At 48.4% G+C, this 18,520-nt stretch overlaps 3 protein-coding genes across 3 annotated transcripts; 2 read left to right on the top strand and 1 right to left on the bottom strand.

Annotated features, from left to right (window-relative positions):
- The first annotated feature begins 247 nt into the window (after window positions 1–247).
- On the top strand, window positions 248–1,441 carry LOC123398463 (thaumatin-like protein 1b). The gene has a single exon (XM_045092931.1). It carries the CDS (start codon window positions 479–481, stop codon window positions 1,316–1,318), a length of 840 nt encoding a protein of 279 aa, XP_044948866.1. The 5' UTR covers window positions 248–478; the 3' UTR covers window positions 1,319–1,441.
- Window positions 1,442–4,644: 3,203 nt separating this feature from the next.
- Window positions 4,645–13,426, top strand: LOC123400212 (tetratricopeptide repeat protein 1). The gene is made up of 5 exons (XM_045094639.1): window positions 4,645–4,925; window positions 6,189–6,368; window positions 7,202–7,328; window positions 7,452–7,565; window positions 13,005–13,426. The coding sequence occupies exons 1-5, from the start codon at window positions 4,773–4,775 to the stop codon at window positions 13,118–13,120; spliced, it is 690 nt and encodes a 229-aa protein (XP_044950574.1). The 5' UTR covers window positions 4,645–4,772; the 3' UTR covers window positions 13,121–13,426.
- A 270-nt stretch (window positions 13,427–13,696) lies between these two features.
- Window positions 13,697–17,026, bottom strand: LOC123400211 (serine/threonine protein phosphatase 2A 57 kDa regulatory subunit B' alpha isoform-like). The gene is made up of 2 exons (XM_045094638.1): window positions 15,115–17,026; window positions 13,697–14,299 (listed from the first exon to the last, which is right to left on the bottom strand). The coding sequence occupies exons 1-2, from the start codon at window positions 16,192–16,194 to the stop codon at window positions 13,976–13,978; spliced, it is 1,404 nt and encodes a 467-aa protein (XP_044950573.1). The 5' UTR covers window positions 16,195–17,026; the 3' UTR covers window positions 13,697–13,975.
- Window positions 17,027–18,520: the final 1,494 nt, after the last annotated feature.

The raw sequence follows: 18,520 nt of genomic DNA on the forward strand, positions 1-18,520 counted from the left end.
GAGCGTAGGTGAAGTAGCAGTTGAGTTCTCCGGCAGCATGACGACGAGGTGACGATGGTGGTGGTGCGATTTCGAAGGGCTTCGCCAAGCGCCGTCGCAATCGCGACGGAGGAGAAGCACTACGAGAGAGAGAGAAAGGAGGGCTGCATCGTGGCTTGTGGTGGTTGACCCATGCCAAGCGACAAGCGTATGTACACGAGCCACCAAAACTAACTAATAAATTCGACACGAAATGTGTAATTCAGTTTTTCTCCTCCACGTACGCAACCCCTAGCACCTATCCTAGCTAGCTACCCACATCTACCTGCATATGGTTCATGGATGGTTTCGTGCGTGAATGACATGTACGTCCTACTCGTTTCTTGTAGGTTGGCACGTACCGCTTATAAATTCGACGAGATAGATGGATGGATCGATCAATCGTATCGAGGTGTTCTTCTCGTGACCGGCCTTCTTCTCGTCTCCAACTGCTGATGAGATGACGCCCATTGCCGCCGCCGGCAAGAAAAACAATGGAGCTATCTCCACCTGCAGCACGTGCAGGCAGCTGATCAAACTCTTTCCTCTCCACCTGATCATCGTCCTTCTCCTCGGCGTCGCCACCAGCGGTGGGTCGGCGGCGAGGTCGTTCAGCTTCCACAACGCGTGCGCGCACCCGGTGTGGGTGGGCGCTCTCAACGGCGCCACATCGCCGCCGCTCGCCCGCACCGGCTTCTACCTCGCCTCCGGCGCCACCGACGCCATCGCCGCCCCGTCATCCGGCGCCTGGTCCGGCAACTTCTGGGCCCGCACCGGCTGCGCCGTCGACTCCTCCACTGGCCGCCTCGCCTGCGCCACCGCCGACTGTGGCACCGGCGGTGTCGCCTGCGCCGGCCGCGGGCCCGCCCCGCCCGTCACGCTCGCCGAGGTCACCCTCGCCGCTCCGGGCGGAGGAGGCCTGGACTTCTACGACGCCAGCCTCGTCGACGGCTTCAACCTGCCCCTCTCCATCGCGCCCGACAACAATGGGGACGGCGGTGCCTGCCGCGCCGCGGCGTGCGCGGGCGACGTGAACGCTGTGTGCCCGTCGGACCTGCGCGTGGTGTCCGGCTCCGGCGAGGTGGTGGCCTGCAAGAGCGCGTGCAACGCCTACGGCAGCGCGCGCTACTGCTGCACTGGCGACTACGGCACGCCGACGGCGTGCGGCCCCACGAACTACTCGCGGGTATTCAAGACCGCCTGCCCGTCCGCCTACAGCTACGCCTACGACGACGCCAGCTCCACCTTCACCTGCGCCGGCGCCACCACCTACCACATCACCTTCTGTCCCATTACCTGATTAATGGCACACCCAATTCGTTCGTTAAATATACAGTAAAATTTACTTTGTCACACGAAGTTTAATTCTTCATTGAAAAAAGGTATACAAAAGTAGAAAAAGGAAATACAAATATGTTTTTCTTTTCTTTGATGCAACGGGCATATATACAACGGTGATTTATTTGCTTATATATAGAGGAACTCCAAACCTGTCAAAAACTTTTATGAAATGACTGTATAATTTAGGCCTTGTACAATTCAAGGTGTTAAAAAAAATACTAACAAAATAAACTAATTTTTAAGTATCGATGTTTATCTCTAGGGATAATTAATTGAATGTCTATCCTGTATAAATAAATGTTAGTCTTTAAAAAATTGATTTATTTGTCTAAGCATCTTTCCTAAACACCTTGCATTGTACAAAGCCTTAGAGAAAGCTGTCTCACACTAACATTTCTAAGTCCACGTAAACTCGATAAATCCTTATTAGCCACCAGTCTAATGATCTGATCGTGGCATAAGGGGAGAATTGGTCAGCTATAATTGTTACAATGAAGATTGGTCAGCTATAAATGGTTGTAACTACGTACAAAACAAACAATTACTCCGTATAAGCTATCCTCCACTGCCAAAGACAAAATCGAGGCACCGCTGTGGAGGCAACGGCGGTGGGTGTCAAACAAACCAGATCACCTCTTTGTACTTGAGCCTGATGAAGCTCGATTGGTGCAATAGTCCGCTAGGTGCGCATGATACGTTCTCCTAATACACTGCTATGCTCCCTAACTTTTACGGCCTTACATGTAATTGAGGTCTTCAACTTAAAATTTGGTCATTGATTTTGACCCGGTCAATGATTTGAAGGGCTCCATCTTCAATTATTTTATCATCTAATACTAGAAGTGTTGTACGCGCTTTGTTTCGTTGTTGGTGTTGTTAGATTTCTTAAAAAAATACTCACTCGGTTTCATAATATAAGGTGTATTACTTTTTTGAAAATTCAAACCTTTTAATTTAATCTAATTTGTAGAAAAATATAAAAAAAACTATAATATCTGGTCTGATTCATCATGAAATGATTTTCTGTACTTTTTTTGATTTAATGTTGTGGATGTCGATTTTTTGCTCCAAACTTGGTCAAAGTCAAAGAAACTTGACTTTCCAAAAAATAACACCCCTTATATGTTATAACTGATGGAATATTTAGTATAGTGAGTGAGAGAGATGATGGAGTATGCTCTATTTTTATTTATATTATGATGATTTGATTGGCCTTTTGTGGTGTTGTTCTGTGTTATTCTCTAAATAGCGTACATTTAGCGTGTGATTGGTATGTTTTTATAGGCCGCTTGATGCTAAATGATTGGAAAAATTGTTGGCCCGATCAAATTTGTTATTCAAATCCAAAATTAAATACCTCAATTGAATTAAAAAGTTTCAAAATGGGAACACGAGGAATTAAAATAATTGAATGGATGAGCCCTTGAGAAATTGTTGACCCGATTAAAATTAGGCTAACTGAATTCTAAACTGAAGACATCAATTAATTATGAGACCTTAAAAATTAGGAAGCATATTCTATAGTATAAAAAATTGAATGACATAGTTTTAAGAAATTATTGATCCGGTCAAAATCAGGTGACTCAATCCCAATAGGAAATCTTAATTGAATGTTGACTCTCTAAAACTAGAACACACATACAACACCACTAGGAAATGAGAGGGTTTTAAACTAGAACACACATACTAGAACACGCATACAATCCCAATAGAATAAAGTCACTGATTTTGACCGAGTAAATGATTTAAGGGGCTCGTACTTCGATTCTTTTATCATCTACGCAATACTCTATGCACTCTAATTTTTGAGCTCTCCTCTACAATTGAGGTGTTCAATGATTTCCCATGGAGCTCTGTTGTTTTTTATTTTATTAATTTTTATTTATTATAATTTGAGTCGGTTTACTTACCGTATCCCGTAACGCTAATAATAAGCGATATTGTAAACACTGGAAAAAAGGGAAGAAACAAATCAACATGGTAGTTACTAAACCTAGTTGCTATCTTATTTATTTTCTTCCTCCTCTCATCTTCATTAGCTAGGTTAACTTGCAGATCTAAAGGCGCATCGGACATCTACAACAATAAATGACACGTACAAGGCTAAAAGCTCCCATACGAGGATCTAATGAAGAATTTTACTCTCTCCATTCTTAAATATAAGTCGTTTTAGAGATTTCACTTCAAACTATATACGGATGTATATAGACATATTTTAGAGTATGATTTCATTTATTTTGCACTGTATATAGTCTGTAGTGGAATATCTAGAAAGTCTTAGGGGGTGTTTGTTTCCATGGACTTTTTGGTGTAGGGACTCAAAAAAGTCCCAAAAAGTTCCATGTGAAACAAATAGGAGGGACTTTTAGGGACTAAAAGGGGGTATTTGGGACTATTTGAAGAAGTCCCTGTGGAAGGGTCTTTTTGGGACTTTTTTGGCACTTTTCGCAACAATGCCCCTACTTTTAGCATGTCATTTTATGACTACTACTACATTATTAAGGGTAACATGGTCTTTTTGCATGTCATTTAATGACCTATAATCCCTATTTAGTCCCTGGAAACAAACGGGTAGGGACTAGGGACTTTTAAGTTGGGACTAAAAAAAGTGCCGGGACTTCTGAAACAAACAGAGCCTTATATTTAGGAACAGAGGGAGTATAAGCCAAGCCGTGTCCTTTGCAATGTAATGCGTAGATGCAAACCTCACTTTTTGGCACAAGTGAGGAGTATTCATCATTGTGCCAGGCCTCTCCTTCTGGCATCTATAACAATACGAACAATATATTATTCTTAGAAAAATAAATACAAGTGAAATATATACACAAAGAAAGAAAAATAAACACTTATTGTTTCATGAAGGATCGTGTATCTAAAAATGCTCATGTATCTAGAATATATGTTTATTGTTTTGGAAAAAATGCACATATGCTATGAATAAGTGTTCATGTATTTATATTAAGAAATGTTCGCATGCAGTCGAAACAATTTCCCTGGACACATGAATATTTATTTTATGAAGATGACTATTTTCCATATGATTAGTGGTCAAGGGAAATAATATTTTATGTTGTTTATGAACTCTAGGTTTGGAAATTATGATCGACTTTTTTTTGTGAGGAGCATGTGGTTGACTTTTCTGAAGTACTCAGATACACAAGGCACAGAAGAACGAAAATCAAAGCTGTTATGGACCGGCCCAACGAAAACTCAACGCTCACAGGGCCCAGGGCCCAGGGCCTCTTCTCTCTACTCCTCGTGGGTCTAGGCTGTTCCGGATCTCCGTGAGCACAGTAAATCATCTTCTCCTCTCTCTCTCTCTCTCCCCCAGCGGGCTGACTGCTCTTGCGACTGGACTGGGGGCGAACCCTCGATCGGCGCGGGCGGACGGCGGCGACCACCGGAGGCGAGAGATGGTGGTGATCGAGCTCGAGCCGGAGCACGAGGGCGAGGAGACGACACGCCCCTCCTTGCCGCCGGAGTTCGTGGAAGCCCCGGACCCGAGGAGGGCGGAGGAGGACGAGGAGGCCTTCGAGGACGCGCTCACCGACGAGCAGCTGCGGGAGGTATCGCCCCGAGCACCCCATCCGCCCACCCGTTCTCCTTCTTGATTTCTGTGCTCGAATTTGAGATCCCAACCCTGAAGCTTTGATTAGGACATATGGTGGTGCCGTGCCGCGAGGGTTCCATTAGGGTTAGTTTTGGCAGTAGAGGGGAAATATCTAGTGCACCCAGCCATTTTGTGCTACCTGTGCACCAAGTTAACAAAATCCAGTTTATGAATGTTAAAAAATATGTTGTACTAGCAACAAGAATCTGTCATACTGCGAAATTTGAGATCCAAATTGAAAACACGGCATTAGTAAACACAAAAGACAAATTCACAATTATATAGAAAATGGGCTGAATTCAAGGCCCAGGTTGCATTAGGTACTATTAACAGCATGATTTGTCTTTTTTGTTTCTAACTCTGTACGTTGAATTTGAATCTAAAATTTTGTACTATGGTATATATGTGTCATACTTACACTCACACAAAATTCCATAACTTTTCAATGTTTATAAAGTGAGATAAGGACATCGGTGCCCCCCCCCCCCCCCCCCCCCCCCCCCCGCGGGTCAGCTTTTATACAAGTACTAATAAGTGAGGAGGATGCAAGAATCGGTAGTTACTACATGATAAGTGATGATCCATTGCGCTCCACTCAGTCAGCTAATGAATTTAGTCTCTCTAATTTGTTGGACTCTTCAGATTTTCTTATGAAATAAGTGCATATGTTGCCTTACTAGAAGATATTGTCCTGAACCAACTATCGTGTTTGAGTATTAGTATGCAGGTAGCACCATAGGTTAGTTTCATGATTTGGTGTTCTCATTCCTCGGATCTATAAGGCAAATAATCGACAACTGTCCAGCAGACTAGCATTCTACCTATGAAAAACTGAAGTAAGAAATGCTGAATTAAATACAATACACTCTAGCATATGAATGTGATGTACGAAACTGACGTTTGCTGAAGTGGCAGTGCTAGATTTTAGGCAAAACTTGTTTCTGAAATTTTACCTTCCAAGCTTATTTCCATACTATTTCTTTCGTGGGATAGTATTAACTGTTCTGGTCTGTAATATATGATGCAATGACTAGCCAAATTTCATGCTTTGATAAATTATTGGTCTGCTGCTGCTATCTGCCTGTAAATAGGCTTTTGTAAATTGTTGACGGAATTTCATGTCTTACTATGCTGTTTTTATGCTATGTTGGGCTGAGTATTTTGTAGAGCATCACTGTTTACCTTCCTCTATTAAAGCTTTCCCTTCAACTCGGTGCAGAAAGCTAGAAGCCAAGCAAACGATGCAAAAGCAGAAGGAAACAAACATTTTGCAGCTGGAGAGTACGAAGATGCATTATCAAAATATGAAATTGCATTGCAAATTGCTGCTGAACTGGAATCTTCTGAAGATATATCCTCTGCATGCCATTCAAATCGTGCTGTATGTTTCTTGAAATTGGTAAGACATTTTTCTGGTTGGTCGACAACTCGGAGGACATCAGATACTATCCACATTTGCTTGCCATCCATCATTGCTCATTTTTATTGATGTGAACATGCAGTAGTTCGTTCATAGTTATCATTGCACGAAGATGGTATGGTACCATCGCTATAATTATTTCTTTTATATACGTTTTATCCATTCCTGATGTACTGTAGGCATGTCGTTACTTTTATCTGTTTTCTGTGTAATCTTGGTAGAAAGCAGGGAGCAGTGATTTGGCTCCCAAGCACATATGCTATTATTATGTGGACCGTCCAGATACCTAGGGATGTGCATCCATTCATTTAGTGTAAGAGTTACGAAACAATATACATAGGGAATACGGAGGCAGGTGGTCTGATGACGGTAAATGCCTTTAGCTTCTCTCTCTCTCGTCACATCTTCTCGTTTCTCTCATCTCTCTCCATCGAGATGGGATGGGGGTCGAGCCGACACTCGTTCTATCCAACTTGAGAGGGCGAGGTGTCCGGTGGGCTGCGATGATCGGGCTCTGCAACGCATGGGGAGGGGTGTCGTTTCCATGGATGCGACTGCCCCAGTTAGGATAAAAAGCTCACCTGTGCTCGGGCACCGTTTTGGATATCCCATTGCTAAGAACTGTGTTGTTTAAACTTGGTAGACTAGGCCATGTTAATGTGGTATGTGGTCGATGAAATCTTCGATCTATAGTCTAATTTCAATTGCTTTTTATATACTTGGATTGTATGAGCGCTTTCTGTTAAGTAAGGTTTTTCTTTTGGTCATATCTTATTACACGCAAACTCCGGTGCTGACTTCATATGATCTAGGGGAAATATGATGAAACAGTTAAGGAGTGCACCAAAGCGCTTGAGCTGAATCCTTCATATTTGAAAGCCTTGCTTCGGAGGGGAGAAGCACATGAAAAGCTTGAAAACTATGATGATGCTATTGCTGGTCAGATTTTATCCTCATTATGTGCTTATATTATCAATTTGAGATCAGTGCATTCACATTATTTTTTATGTCATTTTTCATGTTCCACCAGTGCTAAGTTTTTGGTATTGTTCCTCTTCACAGACATGAAAAAAATCATTGAGCTAGATCCTTCAAATCAACAGGCTAAGAAATCATTGTTCCGACTTGAGCCACTGGCAGCGGAGAAAAAGGAAAAAATGAAGGAGGAAATGCTTGGTAAGATCTTCCACAAATGTTCAGACTTCATAACAGCTTTATCCGCATTTATGCTTCCAGTGTAGTTAACAGCTCTAGCCATCTTATATACTAGAGAAACAGGTGCGCTCTGCCGCGCCGGGGAACCGTTGCGTTTGGCCTTCTTTTATTAGATGTATATATATAATCAATTTTTGAGTTGGGCAAAACTATTCCCGTTCATCGTCTGTTTTCTCACGCTCTGTCGCTCCATGAAGTTTAGCTCTATCCGTTTGATCGACTCGGTATCCAGTTGAATAACTCATGGGATGGTAACCTTCAATTTTTTCTTCATCGGGTTTACAACATATTAGATTCACTAAGAATTTTGGCACCTGTACTACTTTTCTTTACAAAAGTATAAAGTGCACATTTGGCCAAGCAAACACCCATATCACAAAAAGTCAAAAACAATACACCACACCACATGAAACCATCTTCCCATTGTTTTATCTGCATATGTTTTCTTTTTCACAAATTGGTTGGCTGAGGTAATACGTAAATCCAGAGCATCATGTGCATAAACTTCAGGATTAGGACAATGCAGAATAAAAATATTTTGGACGAATTTTAAATTTGTTGAATCAGGTACTTTTGAGTTTCAAACCTCAGCTATGGATTTAATTGGTAAAGACTGCCCGTCAACTAATAATTGAAGAGCACACGAATTGAAAACACGATTTCACTAACAAAGTATGCTTAATCTTTTCCAACTAAGGATTCCAACATGTTTGAAGCTACGAAATCTTGGAAATAGATGGCTCATGTATACAAGAACATGGGGGCATATTCTTCCAACTATGTCATGAAATGCACTCTTCCACAGTTTAGCAAAAAACAGTGTGGAATATAAATATACAATCACACAGTTTCTTCATCCATTAAGAGATCATACACTTTCTTCATCTGCACATGTTAGCATTCACCACCCAACATCACACAGTTTGATGAATCTAGTAACAAATTACCAATATTGTCTATCTGATTTTTATACAATGAATGCCAAAGATATCCATGATTGTAAACTAAATATACAATCACAACTACTATCTCATCTGGAATGAATTTCAGAGAAGTATTACAAATCCTTACAGGAGCATGGACAAATTATATGTTTATACATCACAGTAACAGTGATATGGCAAATAGAATGTGTTCATGTTATATATGGTGAATCAGCTATCTGTCCAGTTTGGAATATCTCTTGCAATCCATCCATCTTTGGATTGCATACACGTACATGATCCTACATCTCCAGTTAAGAGGAAGAATGACGCAAAGGTTGCTAGCAAACAAATGAAACATGGAAGAGAAAAACAGTACCAAAAATCAGTACATGGGTTGGAAAGTGCTCAAGTGCACCCGCATGAACAGTAAAAAAATAATAATTCAAAACACTTCAAAAAGTTCTTTTTTTTTGTGATGAACTTTGACAAATGTTCTAAGTGCTTGCAAATTTTTATCATGAGATCACATTCGTGTAAGGCGTGGCAAAATAAAATAAAATCAGTGTTTCAAAATGCTTTCGAAAGTAGCATTTTCAGAGCATCGATTTTGTTTCTTTGTAACGCTTTCCTCGAATGTGATCTCATGGTGAAAATTTTCCAGAACTTAGAACATTTGTCAAAGTTCCTCAAAACAAAATTCAGAATTTTTTGAAATGGTTTGATTTTCTTTTTTGATTTTATTGTTCATGCAGGTGCATTTGAGCTCGACCTCAAATACTCCACGTTCACATGGGTCTTTCTTTTCCCAATCCACCTATATTCATTTTTCTGGAATTAGTTCCTGAAGCTCCTGGAAGAGAGGAAATACTCATCACTTTGTCATGTCGATTTAGAAAACAAACATGGAAACATTAGTCTATATCTTTGCCTTTTGTGGTTCTGACTCTTCCTGCCACCGTTCATGCTCTAGTAGAGATTCTCCCTTGTAGTGGTCAAATTCATGCCGTAGGTAGAACTACATGCCCAAGGCCGGCAGCGCTGTATGTCGATCGGAGGAATCAATCAACTCGAGTACACCTCCATATTATCCGTTCGCAAACTTAAAAATCAATAATTTCCTTCAGACATGGCCTTCCCTCTGGCTGCTCCCTATTCTCATATTTCAACTAAACAATATAAATTATTGGCACGTATACCTGACAAACAAAAGGCACAAATCCTGAACTAAACTAATCGGCCTCTCCCGTTGGACAAACATAATAGTGATCCAGCACAAATTATTGCAATACAAATTAATTCTAAGCACAGACGGATCTTCTCAGCTCCAACCAAGTTCAGTTCAGAACTCAAGACCATCATGCAGGAGCTCCACACGACTAAATCCCCAAAAATATGGCACCTTAATCAGATCAATAAAATTTCATCAACTACCTCTTGGTCGAGATGGTTGGCAAGACGTGTAGTTGGGTTAGGATCGTGAGCCCATGGTCGACGTCGGAGGTGACCAGACAGTCGGCAAGGCCTGTCTGCTATGTAATCAAGATGCCATGGATACATGGGCTATCTTGCACATCAAGAAGATGCGTCCGAATCTGCGCTGGGAAAACAACGGAGAAGTACAGGAAGGGAAGGTAAGCACAGTCCTGGTGCGTCGTTTCCTGCCCAAGAAAAAAGGAGGACTAAGGTGACGGGGAAAGAGAAGCAACCGGAGGGGTCGTACTGCTGCGTTGGTGCGCTGCCGAGGAGGCCGGGTGGCACGGCGTGAGGCGGGGCAGGGGAAGAGGAGGGCAGCGACGCGACCGAATGGGAAGAGGGGCGGCGGTGGCTGGGGGAAAAGCGGAGAGACCACGACTCTACGAGAGCTAGGGGCAAGGGAGTTTTACCAATCAAGATACGTCGGTTGCGTGAGATTTTTTCTTTGACGGATACGTACGTCGGTTGCGTGGGATTATACACACCACAACCTTTCCTTGACAAACGGGGTCCACTCCGAAGTAAAACGCTGGAGCGTTGTGAGCCCTCTATTTCATGGGAGCTTAGTAACTAGAGGGATGTAGTGCCGTAGTGGTGCTCTCAATGACGATATTTGGTTGCACGACATGCAAAACTGTGTTATTACTTGCTGGCACAATTATCTTTAGTGATTAGAAGTGTCATCAAAGTATGTGCTGTGAATGTACCAATGTCTTATTACCTTGCTCATATGCGCTCCCAACTTTTGCTGAAGAATAAAGAATTATTCAGACAGCATGGTTCTGTCATATGGAATGCCCCATTTATATCATGTACTCCCTCCGTTCCTAAATATAAGTCTTTTTAAAGGTTTCACTAGGGGACTACATACAAATGTATATAGACATACTTAAGACTGTAGATTCACTCATTTTGCTTTGTATGTAGTCTCCTAGTGAAATCTCTAAAAAGACTTATATTTAGGAACAGAGGGAGTACATCGGACCCTTAGGAATTTTGCATGCGATGACCGTTTGATTTGTAGGATTGGGATCCTTAGGATTTTTTCCATAGGATCCATTTGCACTACATTTTGGAGGAAATTTTTTCATTGAAACCTCTTTGTAGGATTCCTTTCTTTTTGCTGTGCTATCAAACATTCTCTCGTCCTGGCGGTCGACGCGCTGGCCCGCCTCATGCACAGGGCGCTCCAGACCGGCATCCTTCGGCGCCTGCACCCCTGCCGCAACATCCCGGCAATTTCTCTATATGCCGATGACGTGATGATGTTTTGCCATGCTGAGATGGAGGAGGTGCTCGCCGTGAAGAGCATCTTGGGCATTTTTGAGACCGCATCGGGCCTGCGGGTCAATTACGGCAAGAGCTCGGCCACGACCCTGCATGGCGGTGCGGATGGCGACGCCTTGCTGGAGGCGCTGGGCTGCCAGTCCGCGGGCCTGCCCATCACCTACCTGGGCATTCCGCTCTCCACTCGTCGACCCTCAGCGGCACAGATGCAGCCACTGGTAGACGCCGTGGCAGGCCGCCTCCCGTCCTGGAAAGCATGGCTCATGAACAAGGCAGGGCGGCTGGCACTGGTTAAATCTGTCCTCGGCGCGATTCCAACTCACCAGGTGCTTGCCCTTGCACCCCCGAAGAAGACTCTGAAACAACTTGAGAAGATCCAGCGTGGCTTCCTCTGGACTGGGCGCGAGGCTGCGATGGGAGGGCACTGCCACGTGAACTGGCGCACGGTCTGCCGGCCGCTTGCATACGGCGGGCTGGGCATCCGAGACCTTGAGCGCACGGGGCTAGCGCTCAGACTACGTTGGCTTTGGCTATCGAGGACGGATGCCGACCGAGCATGGCAAGGCCTCGACCTGCAGTTCTCCCCCGAGGAGCTCGGCCTGTTCCATGCATCCACCTTCATGGTGGTAGGAGATGGCCTCACCGCGCTGTTCTGGGAGGACCGATGGCTGCATGGGCAGTCAATACGCGAGCTTGCACCCCTCCTATACCTATGCATTCCCAAGAACAGAAGGAGAGCGAGGACGGTGGCAGAAGGCATCGCCGGCAATGCCTGGGCCCGAGACATTCGAGGTGTGGTGGGCCTGCAAGAGATAGGCCAATACTTGAGGACATGGCAGCTCGTCGCACGCATCAATCTGTCCACTGAGCCGGACAAGCTCGTCTGGAAGTGGACGGCCAACGGCATCTACTCGGCGAGGTCTTGTTATCGGGCAACCTTCCACGGATCATTGACATGCCACTCTTGGCAGCTCATCTAGAAAGGTTGGGCCCCTCCGAAAGTCAAGTTCTTCCACTGGCTTGCGAACCTGGACCGATGCTGGACTGCGGCAAGGCTCGCGCGCCGAGGGCTTCCTCACCACACCCGCTGCCTGTTATGTGACCAAGAGCCGGAGACCATCCAATACCTGCTGCTCTCCTGCCCCTTTGCGCGGCAGGCATGGCACGAGACATTGTCCTGGCTGCACCTCCCGGTTCCGTTGCCGGTGCACGATGCTTCCATCCAGGATTGGTGGAGGAGGGTGAGAGACGTCACTCCACCATCACTCCGCAAGGCACTGCGATCTGTCGCGCTGCTGGTCCCCTGGATGATTTGGAAACATAGGAACGCGTGTGTGTTCGACCATATTCCTCCGTCGCTCGACGAGCTCTTGGATAGGATCAAAGATGAGGTTAGGTGCTGGGCTAGAGCCGGGGACAAAGGGCTTAGGGTAGTCTTGCCCCCAACCTGGGATGTCCACTAAACCACCATGTAACTGTGCTGTAACCACCTCTTAGGAGGCTGTAAACTCTCTCCTTTTCAATGCAAAGAAACGCAAGGCTTTTGCGTTTTCTCGAAGAAAAATCAAACATTCTCTAAAATCCTGTAGGGTACTGGACATGCCACCCTATTCCTGCATTTTGAGAATCCTGCAAATCAAAGAGGCCCTGATTGATTTACTCTTTGCTCTTGTTTTCCCTATCTAAATTTATGTGCTCACTTTGTCTGATGCAGCAAAGCTGAAAGATCTGGGCAACTCGGTGCTGGGGCGGTTTGGTATGAGCGTGGACAATTTCAAAGCTGTCAAGGATCCAAACACGGGCTCGTACTCCGTTTCTTTCCAGAAGTAGTAGCAATAGCATATATAATGAATTATACAGACAAACATGGCTCGGTGTCCATTGAGGGGGAGTCTCCAGTACATCCTTTCAATCATGGTGGCTATTGTGCGCGATAAGTTATGTAATGGTCTTGCACTCTTGCAGTTAGAACGCTCTATCTGAAGATGAGCCTGATCGTTCTTGGACTTTATTCTCCTTTGGTGCTTTCATGTATGATGCACGTGTACATTTGCTGCCCAGGCACCAAGTTTGTTTTTGTAAACGGCTCTTCATTTTTCCTTATTTTTTAACATGGATCCACTATCTGTTGCCCAATTGCTTTCATGGCAGATCCTTGTCTTCTCGCCTGTTGGTACACCTCATGGTTTTATTTGTCCTACAAGGAACAAAGAAATTGGCTAGGCCTGTCAGGGTGAATCATGCCAGGGAGTTCAATTTTGAGCCTTGCATCATGTAGTGTATTCCCTCCGTCCCATAGTGTCAAAACGCGTCTTACATTATTGGATGGAGGGAGGGAGTATTACGTGATTGTCAGTGATGGCTGACGGGTTACCTTTTGCATTTTTAATGCAATTTTGTGCATACTTGAATGAGAAATGTGACGAACTTTTCATTGTATCAACGAATCCAGTTATCTCAGTCCGATATCAGTAGGCATATGCGCCTGGGGAAAAACACACACACACACACACACACACAAATATTTTCCGCGTCGTGGCTGAAACCAACATGGTACTTTGCCGGCCACGACGCCGCGCCATTAGTTGCATTCTTAGTTGCGGTGCCCGCCGGCGGGAGCGGCCCACGCCGGCCGGCATGGTCATCACGCAAATATACAAGCCAAACAGACATGCATCACCCTCGTTAGCTACTCCTCCGGCCGGTGTTGGCGTCGGCGGCCGCCTCGAGCCTCCGCCACCGCGCGTCGCGCGCGGCGGCCCGGGCGTGGGCCTCGGCCCGGTTCGCGGCGAGGTCGGCGGCGCAGCGGTCGTAGAGGTCGGGCGCTACCTGCTGGAGCAGCGCCTTGACGCTGGCCGTGACCTGCTGCACGCACTTGCTCCAGTGCCGCTCCAGGTTGTCCTCCACGCTGGCCACGAACGGCGGCAGGATGCGCTCCATGGCGCCGCCGGCCGACGCCATCTCCAGGAACCGCTCGTTGTTCCACACGTACAGCGCCCGCTCCGCCACCTGTGAAAAGTGGAAATCATAAACGCACATTTTTTTCCCTCTCGTTCAGCCCACCACCCATCACCTCACCAAAGCATTCAAGTGATAGCACTACGATTAGCGGCAAGGATAGGGCAATTATCCATTGGCTGGATTGCACGACAAGGAACGGTCAAATCATCGCCTTTGCAAAGCCGCCCGCTTTGCAAAGCTAGTTGGTAGTAACGCATTTCAAAGTGATTCGGCTGGAGGCAGGGTACCACAAGTCCACAAACACCACATTTTTGTCCACTGTGAATGTGGGTGCAGTGCACGGTGGAGTTGGCATCGGGCATGTGACGGCCATGTTCTGTTCGGGAGCCGCATTCCCAGGCGGATTGCGTTGCGTCGGGACTGAAAGACGGGCCAGAGAAAGCGAGGTCTTTGAAGCCGAATAATTTGAACCGCAATGCACCAAGTCGACAAATTGACATCGCTTTTATAAAGCCTCTTTTTCGCTCAAACTTTCGATCAACTACGTACTGTTCACCGCCTCCGCCTGGAAGCTTTCTTCCCCACATGCCGCCAACTAACTGAATGTGGCAGAAGCTGATGCATGGACGGACATGGATGGATCTTCTAAAAGAAAAAACTGACTAAAGTGACGTGCTCTAACGGTATATTATGCATTTCTGCAATCCAACACTGACCGTTGTGAAGACTTAGATACTCTAAAAATTTACTCTAACTCGAGATTCAGAATTACCGCTTGGTTAGGATCTTAGTTTCGATCATATAAACCTGGTATACTACGTACTTGCGGAATTGATGGTGGCACAGTAGAGTTACGTACGTACCTGGGAGCTGCAGCTGGTGGCGCAGCGCGCGATCCGGGAGCAGATGGGCGCGGCGAGGGCGTCGAACTGGCGCTGGTCCAGGGCGTCCACGATCTCCTCCAGCTCGTCGATGAGCAGCACCTCCTTCTGGCAGTTGGTCACGGGCCACCGGCGGAGGATGCCCTCGACGACGGCGCCGGCCAGCTCCGGCTCCTTGTGCACGAACTGCAGCACGCAGTAGACGAGCTGGCGGTGGTAGGCGTGGAGCCACCGCGCGCGATGCAGCGGCAGCAGCACCCGCAGCAGGAACCCGCGGTGCTCCTCCTTGAGCGGCACCGCGAAGCCGTTGATGATGCTGCCGCAGATCTCCAGCAGCTCCGGCACGCCGCCGCCGCACTCGTGGACGGAGGCCAGGAGCGCGGCGGCCATGGAGCGCCGCATGAAGGCGCGCTCCGGGGTCAGCTTGGCGTACAGCTGGTGGTAGGCGGTCTTGAGCCGGTCGCGCTCGCGGGGGTCCTCGGAGCCGAACAGCGCCAGGAGCGACGTGAGGAAGGGGCGGTCGACGTGGTTGCGGAGGGCCTTGGCGTCGGCCGCGGCGATGACGGCGAGGAGCACGTCGTAGACCGCCTGGAGGTGCGGCCACGACGGGAGCAGCGACGCCGCGGGGGCCTCCTCGTCAGCCGCGTCGGCGAGTAGCGACGGGCACGCAGCCGGCGGAGGCATCGTGCGGAACAGGTTGGCGGCGAGCATCTTGACCAGCGCGACCATGACGAGGTGGTCCAGCCCGGGCGGCTGGTTCTTGCCGCTGGAGCGCACCGCGGCGAGCACCTCCTCGAGCCGCTCCCGCTTGGCGTCACGCTCGTTTGCGTCGGCGTCGTCCGCGAACGTGAAGACCCGGCAGCAGGAGGCGATCTTGTCGATGAGGCTCTCGGCCTCGGGCTCCGGCGACGGCGGCGGCAGCTTGTTGGGCGCCGCGGCGGCGAACACGAAGACGCCGTCGGGGTTGTCGAGCTGGAGCAGGTGGAGCAGCGTGGTGGACGTCCTCTTCCTGCCGGGCGCCCTGGGCGCCACCCTGGCCACGACCTCCACCTCGGCGCCCATCGGCCAGCACCCGCTCAGCAGCGACGACGACCCCACCTTCGCTCGCAGCGACGGCACCGCGCTATCAAGGGCGTCACGAGGAGAGAGGAGAGAGAGAGAGACGGCGGCAAGGCGCGACTTAAAGAGGTTCGGCTCAAGCGAAGCAAGCCGCCAAGCGGTGGCGATGGTTTCGCCGCTTGCTCGCTTGCTTGCTCGCTCGGGAAACGCCGCGCGTTGGGGAGGACGTCCAGGGTGGTCGTTGGCGCCTAGCTGCTGGATCGACCTCTTCCTGGCTCGTCACCTTTGCGTTGAGAATGGAAAAGAGGGAGGAGGGACGAGAGGCCCCGCGGGTACGCACGCACGCAGGCAGGCGCCATGGTCGTCGTCGCTTTATACGCGGGAGGCAGAACCGATGCGCCACCATTGGCGCCTAGCGTCATTCACACGTCCACGTCCGGCCGGCACTGGCGAGGCCGTGATTCGCCCATGAATCCGCGGCGGTGGATTTAGCCGGATCGATGCTGCTGCTGCTGCTGCTATTGCTGGGCATGTGATGGTGTGGACGTGGTCCTCTTGGTTCACAGGCGAGCAGAGGTGAGGGTGAGTGAGAGTGAGACTGAGACAGAGCATGCACGGGCACGACGCAAACGGCAAATCCAATGTTGGCTGGTCGACCGCGTGCGGTGCGAAAATGGCGGACCCCCGCCCGCTCACGGCACAGGCGAGTTGACACGAGCAGGCAATAGTGGTGCTTTTGGTGGCCGTGTGCCGACCTGCTCGCCTGCTACTGTTCCTTTTCCGCCTGTAATTACTGTTGCGCGCTTTCTACCTAAACTTCTAGACTTTGTACCTGTTGATGACACGTGCCACTGTTGTATATACCAGATACTAGTAGAAGTTACTTTTACAAGATCAGGCAGCACCAAAAACTGATCATCAGCCAGCCACCAAAAGCTATCATCTAAAACTGATCATCAGCCCAGCCAATGGGACATGTCCCTATTCTAGCCAAGATCAGCACCAACCAAATCTCACATTCAACCTAATAACATCTCTAGTTGATCCTTTAAAATCACTTAGCGGTGTAAAAAACACTTTTAAGGGTCTAAACACCACCTAGGCGAACCTTGTTGGCTTTAGAGAGGAGTAAAAAAATTAAGCGCCTCTTTCCCACCTTCAAATATATTCCACTAACACCAATTCTTAGAACAACTTCAACAGAGGGACCCATTTCGTCCGCCGCCGTCTCTTTGAGTCGGTGCAGATAAATAGTTGGTCCAACGCGCCGAGCCAAACGGACGCACGTCTGCTTTTTGTCCGCGTGCCGACCCATTTCCGGTCCAATTTTCCACCCGATTTGCGTCGGCGCGGACACGAAGCGGATGCGTGCGGCGCACGCCTACTTCCCTCCCTGGCCCGCAAGTCGGCGACAAAGCGGCCACTTTTTTTCTCCATTTCCCCCAAACTCTCCCGCTTGCTCCCGCGCCCGCCCCCACCGTCATGGACGACGACTTCGAGGCCGTCACGTCCATCACCTTATTGGCCACGTCTGCCATCTCCGCCGAGGGCAGAGGCAAGGCCCGTGCCCTCCGCTAGGCCGGGGCGTCGCCCAAGAAGAAGAAGGAGTTGACGTCCGAGGAGCGAGCCGTGGAGTCGGCCAAGAGGAAGGGCAGGAGGCACGCGCAGGATGCAAGGGGCAAGGCAGCTGTCGCCGCCGCCTTCGCCGCCACCGTCGCGCAGCAGGAAGAAACCAATGCCCGGTTAAAGGCGACAACGATGGAGGTCTTGTTGTACCTAGGGGTAAACCCTAACCAGCACGGGCTTGTCAACGCCGTTGTTGCCGTGGCCGCGGCCAGCACGTGCCCGTCAGCATATCCTCAGATGATGCTGCCAGAGTCACCGCGCGCATCTTGTACGCAGCCGATTCCCAGCTTCCACGTCTACCCGCAAGGCAGCCGCTTCTCCGGGGAATGCTCGCCGAAGGTGAGCATCGTGCCTCCTTCCACTCCCACGCCGGTGACCATCAACCTCAATGTCGCGCCCGTGGCAGGCGGATCATCGTCCGGAGGCATGAGGAAACGCGAGCGCGAGATGCCAGCCGACATGCTCACCGGTGCCCGCAATCTGTTCGACGGAATGTCGGCGACCGTCGACGATGAAACGACCAACCGTTTCTTGGAGAACATGTTCTTCGAAGGTGCGCCGACGGCTGGTGCGTACGATCCCGATGAGACCCAAATCCAGGATGGTTGAGCGCCGTTCGCGCAAGCCACCAATGATCTACATGACACATTCATGCAAGATCAGGTCAACCTAGATGGCTACCCGCTCGATCATGAGTTCCCGG

Source organism: Hordeum vulgare, chromosome 5H, assembly GCF_904849725.1.
Source record: "Hordeum vulgare subsp. vulgare chromosome 5H, MorexV3_pseudomolecules_assembly, whole genome shotgun sequence".
NCBI lineage: Eukaryota > Viridiplantae > Streptophyta > Magnoliopsida > Poales > Poaceae > Hordeum > Hordeum vulgare.